This window comes from Ceratotherium simum, chromosome 17 (genome assembly GCF_057802395.1).
Source record: "Ceratotherium simum simum isolate JZ-2026a chromosome 17, ASM5780239v1, whole genome shotgun sequence".
In the NCBI taxonomy this organism is placed as follows: Eukaryota; Metazoa; Chordata; class Mammalia; order Perissodactyla; family Rhinocerotidae; genus Ceratotherium; species Ceratotherium simum.
The window spans coordinates 330,366-341,821 of NC_141916.1; the positions used below are offsets into that span (position 1 = coordinate 330,366).

General features: G+C 47.0%; 1 protein-coding gene across 1 annotated transcript in view; it reads right to left on the reverse strand.

Moving 5' to 3' along the window:
* Positions 1-10,914, reverse strand: part of LGR5 (leucine rich repeat containing G protein-coupled receptor 5) — a 119,923-nt gene extending 109,009 nt beyond the window's left edge. Inside the window, 1 exon segment of the mRNA XM_004429417.3 lies at positions 10,581-10,914. Coding sequence (XP_004429474.3) covers positions 10,581-10,792 — 212 coding nt within the window. The 5' untranslated portion in view covers positions 10,793-10,914.
* Between the last annotated feature and the right edge of the window lie 542 nt (positions 10,915-11,456).

The window sequence follows — 11,456 nt, forward strand, 5'->3', positions numbered from 1 at the left end:
TCTCATCCTCAAGTAGGGACAGTAGGAACTATTCTACTGTGTGTTATGAGGGTCAAATGAGAAACTGGGTAAAATGTTAAAATAAAAGCACTTTTTGAATTTTTTTGTCTGTCTTGGGGGGTTACCAACAATGCAGTCTGCCAAGTTTGGAGGGAAGGAGCCCTCTGTCACCAAACTATAAGATGAGACCAGAGGGTATCAACTCATCTCACTCTCTCATTTGGCGGCCAGAAAAACGGCACCCTACATCTCAGGTGTGGACAAAGCGCCAGTCCTATGCAGTGTTTAAGGACCAGAGAGAGAAGGTGGTGCCGACTCTCCCTCGAGTGTGCCCCGGGCATGGTCTCTTGTAAGTTGCCCGGCACAGGCGTGTATGGGCACAGGGTACGTTAAAATGTAGGTTTTAACATTATTCAGGTTTAGTATGGCTAACAGATCAGGAGACAACTGCTATTGAAAAGACAGTTTGTTACTCGCAGGTCCCAAGAGTAGGGGCACACCAGGCCACACGGGGCCATGTGGGGAAGCTCCAGGGTCGTCAGGAGGCCAGGAGGAGTGGGAGGCAAGCACGGCCAAGAGCATTTATTGTGGTTTCCATGGGAAGGAATCGACAGGCCAAGCAGGCTTAGAATTGGCTAGTTTGAATAACGTCAGCAGTCTGTGGGGTGTAGGGGCTGCCCCAAGGTGTCTGGTCCTGGCCCTGGGGTGATTAGGACAGGGAAGATTGACCTCGAGTGTAAGAGCCCAGTGAGAGCCGGATAAATAAGGTGGGAGGAGTGATCGGTGGTTTGCACACAAAAGGCATGCTGGCAAAGGAGTCATTCGCCATCTCTAGGAATTAGACAGCCCTGGGAGGGGCAGTCTCTCCTAGGTCAGCAAGACCTCACGATAGCAAAGCATCGTAGAACAAAAAAATGAAAAACACGATGAATACACAGGGAACTTGTGCTCTGATGCAAACCCCAGGGAGACTCCTTTCTTCTTCGGTCCAAGAAAACCTACAATTCAAGGGGTATATGGTCCAGTAGTACAAACAGATGAGTAGACCCAGTGTGGTGATCACGTGCGGTGAGTGCGATGGCAGAGGTGGCTCAGTGTGACATGGCAGCATCAAAGACAGGTTCTGGACTGGGGGGGTGGGTCACAGAAAGCTTTCCAGAGCAGGTGAGGTTTGAACTGAGTATGGAAAGACTCCTAGTTAGCAAGATAAAAAAGAAGAAAGGTATTCCAAGCAGAGACCAACACATGCGAACACCTGGAGGCATGAAACATGGAAAACTGTAGGATGTGGTTTGATGTGGCTGGAGAAAAGAGGGCACAGCTGGCTGTGGAGGGGCCACTGGTGGCAGGGTTTGCAGGCGGAGGATGGGGCAAGAGAAGCTGGCTTTGCGGGTTAAACTGCAGAGCGAAGTTTTATCATGAAGCCACAGGAAACCCAAGGACAGAACATAGGAGAGACGTGAGCAGAGCCACATCATGACACACTAGTGGGGTGGTAGGGAGTGTGTGTATCTTGGGGGTCTATGCAAACCAAGCAGAAGACTGCCCAACCACCCAGGGACCTCAGTGCTGGTGGAGAAAGGGAGCAGACACAAGGGACACAAGGCAACCTAAGTGTGTCAAATTTGACACAAATTAAGTGTGTCAAACGAAATTTAAATTACAAAACACACATCTTTAACTACTGTGAACAGAAATTTGGGAAATTAATTATTTATTCCTCAAACTAATCTGATTCTTTCTTTCTGCTCTGCAGATCTTTAGGTGATACAGAGACTTTATCTGTATCTACCATGGGCCAAAAAAAGATAAGTTAAAATTTAGGCACAAACGTAGATATGGATATATATAACATGCATGAGCAACAGGTATTTGGCAGAATCTAGAAAAGCAACTGGGGGTTTTAGAATTCCTCTGAGTATCTGGCATTGGAGCAAAAAGGGGACAAGAAGGAGCCCCCACCTGGGGTTTTGAGGAGCCCTGGGTTCCAACCCTGTTTTTGTCAGTGATGTGATTTGGGGATGTCATTTACCTCTTCCGAGCATGAATGTCACCATCTGTGAAATGAAGGTGATGGATGCGGTGATTTTCAAGGTCCTTTCCCTCCAAACCCCAGGGGCAGACACAGCTCCTGACTCATCAGAAGCCTCTGCTGTGCATCTAAGGGGTTTAATTCTGCTTATGTGGGGGATTAGGTAATACGCTAGCAATTACGATTAAATTTCAGTCTTGTGCTGTGTAATGTGACCTTAGGTATACAGCTTAGTCATCCTGCTAATTTGTGGATAAAAGATTATCCTTTTAGTTCTTCACAGTAGAATTTACTCTAAATGTAGTTAGCTATTAGCTCAAGCTCTGAATTGGTTTTATTATAATTAACATGAGTCTACCAAAATTAGCCTTTCCTTCCCAATATACAATTGACTATGTTCTGAGGAGTTTCTACAGCGAAGGGGCTTCAAATTACCATGTAACGGTCTTTCTGGACAAGACCACATCCACCTAACAACTGTCACGATGACGAGACCCTGGGGAAGTGGAGTTTATGGGAAGGCCAGCAGCTGTAAGGTGGGAGGTGGATACTTGCTGTCAGTTAATCATGTTGCTGAAACTTCTGAGATCTTCAAATGAGATATGTTTACAACCCGGGAGAATCTGGTTTAACTAGGATTTCCTTTTGCTACATGAGCTTGAAGAGTCAATGAAAAAAGATCTGGAACTTGCTCCTGTGCTCCGCTCATTGAGCCCAGAAAACCACAGCTGCCGGGGAGCCAGGCTATGGAGTGACGGTCTCACCACAGGGACGGTGACGGGCTTCCCCCAGTAAAATCAAAGACCCCAGTGTTGATGCACTGAGAGCTGACACTTTAATCCCAAAGACTCTACTTCCTAAACTTCTCTTCATCTTGTAGTTCGAAGCCCTGGAGGGAAGTGTCTGAGATCAGGAAAACACACCCTCCAGCCCTCTGGTGCTGTCTAGACGGTGGGAAGGAGAAGGATGGAGAGACTCGGGAGAACGGGTGCCCGATGGAGGTCGCAGTCTCTCAGGTCTATCGCACTGTTCCTCCCTCAGACTTCCCACTTCGTTGCCATTTTTCCTAGGCTTCACTCTATTGGGCAGATGACAGTACTAACAGTTACAGAGCAGGCCTATTGCCAACCCAGGCATGTCTGCTAAGGATCCTTCAGGAAGTATGAAGAGAAAACAAGAGGAATATTTCTCATCTCAGTCTTTACTAGAAGACTCCAAACTCATTCTATAGATTCATTCAACAGACACTGTGAAATACATGTTTATCACAAAAGTCTCTCTATATATACAAAATAGATGATTGAGGAATGTAACTCCTTCCGTGGAAATTTTTATTTGGTTTTACAACCAAACAATCCTCACTATATATGTATACAAAAAGTGAAAGGTTATTTTTGTGCTGATAGATTTAAAGACCAATTGATTATGTAACAGAGTTCCTCCAAGTAAGTGCCTCACAAGAAAATTTATAACCTAAGAACTTCAAGCACCTGTGTTTTGTGTTTTGAACCAATAAACTCATTAAAATAACATTGGGTAAACCCAAACACAACACAATGAAAGTCCTAACACAGCCCACATTAACCAACTGACTTGAAAATAATATCTTTGTTATGTACTAAGGTTAAAAATTCAGCAAATTCTTTATATTTTTTCCACTTGAGATCATGTGTGGTTTTGTACTTTCCTGAGAAGTACACTTTTGTGGCTTTTTTGATCAAAGGAAGGTTATTTTTGCAAATAGACATCTTTTGTAGAGGTCTCTGTTCTACTTAATCAAGGTTTCAAGAAAAAAGAAGCACAAATATATTTATTAGTTTTTTAGTGAAACACAGAAATTCTTAGGTTCTCTTCTTAGTGTAGACTTTGGAGAAGAAGGTGTGCATGTGGGGTCAGCCATCACCGTGTGTGTGTGTGTGTGTGTATGTGTGTGTGTGAAAGAGAGAGAGAGAGAGAGAGAGAGAGAGAGAAAGGAGGTGGAAGGAGAAAATGAAGGAATTGGGCTGTAAAATTGAGTAACAGTTTGAAACACTTGGCTTTCAGTTGTGGAAGACGAGCGATACTGAGGAAAGGCTGGGCCGACAAGGGACCATGGAGGAAAGCGTGCTCTCAGCAGGTAGGCTGACAAACGAGGTCCTTTGCCGGGACAACTGTCTTCTGCACATCAGCTTCTGATGGAACTGAAGGTGCCTGCACACAGCTGGCGCCTCAGTCTCCCCTCAGAGGGCTGGCTCTCCACTGCCAGGCCAGGTCAATGCTACGGATCATTTCCACCGAGCAAGTGACACAACAGAAATTGTTTCTTGGTGTGTTGGCGTGTGTGTGTGTGCAGGAGATGGCTCCCTCCCCTGACCACCACGGGCGTGTTAGAAGATGAAAGACACAGACTAAATGATATTGGCTTTTTAAGAAAGTCCATGTCTCTCTGAATTAAGAAATAATTCCAAAGAATACAACTACTTTACTTGACACACAGACCTGGTCACAGAAAATGAGTTTTTACTCTTGACTTGGAAGGTCTTAGTCCCTGGTCACCCTTTATGAGGGAGCAGCTATTACAATTTACCTTTGACTTGGAGACAAGAAAAATGTTTCCGTGGTAGTAAGAAAACAGATATATGAAAAGGTATCTACCAAACTTAAAACATTGGCCTTAAGCTATATAATTCTCATTTTACTGAAAACTAAAAACAGCATTTCCCAGGATTCCCTGGAGAAATATTTCTGGTATTAGAGTTTCATAAATTGTGTTCCTGAAAAGAAAAATGTGCTGAAATATTTCAGCACCAATTACCATTACTTTGAGGGATAACTATAAATTAGAAGGCTGGTTTTCCTGTGTTTCTGGTCAACTGGCCCTGAAGATAATTTCAAGGAGGTGCAAAAATATGTTGAGCAATGGAAATATCCTTGGAATAAACTGACAGGCTCCAAGTTAGGGATGATAACAGCACCTGTGTCAGAAGGTCCTGTGGGACATATGATTGAGCAAAGTACTTGGCATAATGCCTGGCTCTCAGGAAGAATGATGTCAATGTCGGCGTTATTATTATTGTTATTAAAATAATAAAGTAATTTAGATATGTAAATTCTGGTGTGTTTGTTAAAATAACTCATTTAAGCTGAATACAATTTAACTATTTCAAACGGGCTGGGTCATAACTGTGAGAAAGAAACCAGCAGCTTTGTGTCTCATTACTTGCAGGTGAATAGTTGTCCTCTATTTTTCTCTGACCCCTTTTCTCCCCCGGGGTTTCAGCAGCTGGTTCAGCCAGTTCTGTTCAATTCAACATTATAAATATTTACTGAACATCACTAAGTGTCATGCACCCGTGTGGGCCCTAGGATATAAAGTGGAAAATTTCCTACCCTGGAGGAGCTCACAGTCTAGTGAGGAGATGAGCCCCGGAGGAGAGAGCCCATCCTCACATCCTGAAGTTCGACTCCATCCGACTCTAAGGGAGATGGTTTCATGGACATGGGTCGGTGCCTCTGCATGCCTCCAAGTACATTTTGGCTTCTCCAATTCCAGACTGACTCACGGAGAAGGGGTAATACGTGAGGGCACGAAGAAGGAGTCCTGCTAACGAAGCGTCTTGTAAACAGTTCTCCTGATGCTGACACTGTTTAGCATCACCACTAGGTAACATTATTCCAGTTCTCGAAATCAAATAACTAATGTTCTTCTACCTACCAGTTTCAAATAAGGCATTTCCATTGGGCTCAATCAATGTAACAGAAAAATTAACTGGAAGAGGTGGGAGAAAATGCCAGGGATTTCAAGAATGGGCCTGCTTCCTACCAGGTAACCTTGGAGAACAAAATTAATTTTGAATTATGAAAAGTTTTATGAGAAATCCCACCTTATAGCCTAGGAAATGTCTCCTTTTCCCATAGATAATGGGTTCCACGGTGAAAGTGAGCATGTACTTGGCATCTATAATGAATAAATAAAAATGTAGATTGAAGCTGACGGATCTGGGAATAAATGAGCTGCAGTAGGCTGGATCCCATGGGAGGTTAACAAATGAAATTCTACCAAGATGCATCAGAAACAGCAACAGGTCCAGACAAGGGGCTTGCTTCTTTGGTGTGTGAGGTATTTGCTGGCTGGCTCCAATGCCCTCTGACGCATCCTTCTACCAAGTGAGACCATGAGGGAAACACCGCAAAGGAGCGAGGAGGCTGAATCTCACAGGAAGGAATCTGCCTTCCAAAGAATTCAACTTACCAGAAATAGCCACTTGTGGGGTGTTGGAAACATGCCATTTAGCATTATTTTGAATTTATATAAATAACTAAACAAAACCAAAAAAGTCCTTCACAAAAGTGCTCAGTGCCGCACTCACTACTGTTTCTCATTTGTCTTAAGGCATCTGATCTTGATTAATTGGAAACATACTTCAATTTATGGCTAAAATGACTTAAATGTATGAATTTATAGAAGAAATATCAAAAATGCTTTATTAAGGTAGGTAGATATTAGGTATCAATTATAAATCTATGAATATTCTGAAAGGTCTTTAATTTTATGACAGCTTTATTGGGTTAATTGCTTACTTGGATATTATTTCCATGCTTTTGACAGTTATACGTTTTGGATATTTAAAACAATCAAATAATTCATATAAAAAACTTAACTATGAGAAATCATAGACGAGTTTTGTGTTTCTGAACTTCTTTAAACACATCCAAGTGGGAATAGTTCCATTATCAAAACATGATTAGCTACAAAGGTTGTTTTTTGATTCCAATCTTCTAACTCACTTGTGACTGCTCCCTTGTGCTGCTTCTCAGAACTCCTTTACTCCGACAAAAACACATAAGGAGGAAAAAGATTGAAGATCTGATTGAAGATCATGTTTATTATATGTAGAAATTCATTCTTGTCACACAAACTCTGCCCTGCACATGCTGAAGGTATTCACCAAAACATTCTAAATCTATACCACAAAATTGTCTGAATCAGAACCACCACTTAAAGTCACTATGACAAATTTAGTCAGTTACTTTCAATAATCGCCCCTGTAACAAAATACAGCTAAGACAACTCTGGCAACCCTGAAGAAAAAGAAAGTACTTCATTAAAATGCAGAAAAGTCATTGACATCACTATATTTCAAACAAACTTTGAAAGTAGGTCGTAGAGCAAACTCTATAAATTTTGCTATTGATCTAAATTTTAAGACTGTTACAACAGTTAAGATTTTTGTAACCATGTCTAAAGTACAAACATTTTTCTTTATTTAAAATACTTTGCTTGAAGGGAAGCAGAAATATATTAAAACATTTTCAAAGAAGATTCTAAAAATATTCTTTAATTTTGAAACTGTATTTTAAAACACATGTATGATACCAGGGCTGTACTTAGTTATAATTGGCATTTTAAATCAGTTTTTGTTAATACCAGTTTTACTAATTATGTGTAAAATTAAATTTTGGTACAAAGTTACATATGGAAAAGTATCCAAACTACATAAAATAAAAAAAAATTCTTCTGGTTTCTTGATTCATGTGACATAAATTTGCTTGTGGATGAAATGTTCATGTCTTTTAGCAACAGCAGGGAAAACTCAGTTTTCATTTAAAAATAAAATGGCTGTTCTAGATCAATAAAGAAAAGTAGATTACTGTATTAGGATGTTCATCAAGATTTAGTTTTCTATCTGGATGCCACACTAATTGGATGAAAGGCACATCAGAGCAGCACAGGGGAGCTAACTTTATAGATCCTATTAGCAAAAGTGTCCACATTTGATGCGTTAAAATAACCCACCTATAATAAGATGAGCTGCTAGTTACTCTATTTCTGACAGATCACTACTGGTGGGTTGAGATGCAGTAAACGTTACAAATGATTATTGTCTGCTTCTACGTCGTAACCTTGGTGTGTTCCTTATTTTCTGCTGAGCTTGTCAGCCCCTGTCATAAAATCAGAGCCCATAACCACTGGAAGGGAGAGAGACAGAGAGGAGACGAAGACTTTCCCAGGGTTCCACCACGTTGGTGGCCCAACTGCACATCTTCTGGGGAATGTAGTTCAGTAAGAAAAATTACTGAGGTAACATTAATGTTTGGAGGTAATAACAATATTAATGAGGTAATAATATTACTGTTTGGAGGTAACAATAATATTAATGAGGTAATAATAATATTAATGTTTGGACTGGCTTAAGATTTAGCTTGTCTGAGGAAGAAAGATTATAAAACTGCACATAAAAAGCTGTAGCCTCCCATGAAGAGATTTAGGAAACTTTCCTCCCTCCAAGTCTGACCAGCCGGCCATCAGACTGTGGCAAATCTATCTGCCACATGTGTACAGCTGGAACTCACCATCATCAAACTGTTTGAAGAAAATGAAATGCTTGTTCTTTTGTGGGGAGAGGAGGAAGATTGAGAGATAACATTTTGACTCAGATAAATGGTGATAACCTACTGCAAACAATGGAAGATAGCAGCCTGGCCTTTCCCCCACACAGGTCTTTGCACACTGCAGCGATCTCATCAAAGTCGGTCACCACGGGGCCCCAGTGGATGGGGCTGTGACCTTGTGTTCTCTCTCAAGAGCAAAGCGAAGTTATTTCTTAAAATAAGAAAACCAGTAAAACACATGCTTATTCATCTGAATATGAGCAAATAAAGATTCCTCTTTCAGATTATGAGTGAAGGCAGAAATAGTCAAATAATTCTAGGTGTCACCAAAAGAGGGCACCATCTACCCTGTCTGCACAAAGTTTCTGCGGTTGTAAAACCCAAAACCCAAAACCCCAAACCCCTCAACCCAGAGGGAAGGGCACCCACGGCCTCTGGCATTTTCCACTCTGTGCGGAGACCAGATCTGGGCGCACATTATGAAGAACATGGTCTGGCTATTTGCTTCTGCACCGACTTCTACACTGAGCACTCGTGCTCGCTGGAGCGTAACCGTCAGAAGCAGCACTCCACCTTCACTGAGACACTTTTCATAGACTCTCTGCGTTCCATATTTATAGGGCACTGAGAAAATTTCCCCTTAGGCCAGGGTCCAGGCTGTCATCAGACAGCATGAGAAAAAGACGCCAGTTAACTTCTTAGTGGTACCTTGACTCCAGGGGGTTATGTACAATGACAGGCAGGCAGGGAATGACAACCCCTGAGCACACGGAGGACCCAGTGACGCACGTGAGGCAGAGGGACCTGAGGTGAGGCAGCATTTTACGCCAAGTTTTAGGAACAGACGCCTAACGAACGTTCGTTCTTTCAAAGGGAGAAAAGAGTCCCGACATTACTCATAAATTTATCTTCTGTACTCGCAGCATGTATCACGACAAGCGTGTGATCCAAGCAGGTAAGCGTTTGGGGGACAGCCGTCTCCGTCGCTTCGGCCAGCTTCTTCAGGGACGGAAGAGGAGCTCTCGGCTCTGCAGTGGATTGGCACTCTGCTCCCAGAAACGCACACGCAACACAGGTTCCTGACACCGAGCTCGGCCGTTCGCCAGAGAGACGGGGCATCTCCGTGCGGCGCAGACGGCCGTGCGCGGGGCCCGGCGGCGCAGATCTCCGTCCGCGACGACGCGCCCGAGGACACCGCGTGGGGAGGCGGGGGGCCCTCGGGAGAGGAGGCAGCGGACCTGACGGTGGCGAGGAGGGGCCGCCTGCCGACCTAAACCTGGCGGCTGTCCCTCCGTGAATGCAGCGCGAAAGCAGGTGAAAACTCCCCTCGCTCACTCCGCGTCTGGAGAGAGAACCGCCGCGTGGACGGTTGCGCAAGACTCTGCGCGCTCTCCCCTCGGAAAACAGCCCGGCCCGCCGCTGCCAAGGACATCAGAGGAGCCGAGCCGGAGCGCGCGGGGTGGGCTCCCGGGGCGCCTCCTCTGACCCCGCCGTGTTCCCTGTGGTGGCGAGTGCCCCCGACCCTGCGCTGTGCCCGGGGAACCGAGCCCAGATCCTCCATCGGGGGAGGGACAGCGCCGCCCCGGTCCCCGAGAACCGGTCCTCCAGGGTCAGCGCCTCCACGAGACCTCCTGTTAGCCTCCGGCCTGCCGGCCAGCGGTGGGGCTTCGGAGACTGTGGGGGAACAGGGGCGACCCCCGATGGTGACGGGGCGCCCGAGCCCACTTCCCTCCCGGAGGAGGAGGCGGTTAAAGATTACACCGGCCGCGGTGCTTCAAAGGGCGCCCGGGCAGCAGAGTCAAGATAACGTCCTGGCAGCTCTCTGCGGCCGCGGTTGCCACATTTTAATCACTTCATTAAAAAAAAAAAAAAAAAGAAAGAAAGAAAGAAGAAAAGAAAAGAAAGAAAAAGGTGACATCGTGCGACCGTGCAAGGGTGCACTCGGTTCTCCTTCGGGAAGCTTCCAGGCCACCTCTCGCGGCGCCGATGCCCACCCCGCGTGCGGTGCCTGCACCGAGCCCTCGCCCTGCGCCCCGCCGAGAGCAGACTGCCGGGCGCGGGGTCCCCGAGACACGCAGCCCCCGGGCCAGGCACGTGTGGCCTCGATGTCCTGCAGAGTCGCCCGCCCTGCGAGGCGGCCTGGCCCGACCTCCCCCCGCGCGGCGCGGGCACTTACAGGTACGAGGTGAAGACGCTGAGGTTGGCGGGCAGCTCGGCGAGCCCCAGGTCCGCGCAGTCCACCCGGAGCAGCATCCTGCCGTCCGGCTCGCAGCGACAGCGCGCGGGGCAGCCCCGCAGCAGCGCGCCCGGCCCCGGCGAGCCGCCCCCGGCCGCCAGCTGGAGCAGGACGGGCAGGGACAGGAGCACGCCGACCGAGGGGGCGTCCATGCCGCCAGGCCGTGCGCGCCCCACGGGCTCCTGCGGTTCCTGCGCGGACGGGGGCTCCTACGGCTCCGGAGGCCCGAGTGGTGCGCGGGGTACGCCTGCAGGACTCCGAAGACGAGCACCGCGTGGCCGGCCAGCGAGCGGGGCAGCGCGCGGCTGCAGGGCCTGGCCAGAGTGCGCGGCATCTCCGCCCGCACGCCCCGGCTTTAAGGCGCTGCAGCCCGAATTGCGCGCCCGGTGACGTCAGCGCAGCCCGGCTCCCCAGGCCCCCTCCCCCTCCGCCCCTCCTGCCACCCTCTCCGTCCCTCCTTCCCTCCTCCCCCCACTTTCCCTCCCGCCTCCTTCCGCCCCCTCCTCCTTCCTTCCCGAGTCAGGGGTGGGGGGCCCTCGAGCTCCAGCGTTCAGGCTTTGCCAGGGGTGGAGGGTGGGGGAGGGGGTCCGGCGCTCAGCACCGCAGACGGCGGGGTACCCCACCCCCACTCCCTCCCGCGGTCTGGAGACCCGACCTGGGAGCCGAGGGGGACACAGGCAGATGCGCAGAGACCCGAGGATGCGGACGCTTCCTCCAAGCCCACTTCAGTGATGGATGGAATGCACAGAGCTTAAAAAAGACTAAAATCCAGTCCAGAAAAATAGCGAGGTTATCAGGTGAGGAGGCCGGCGTCCT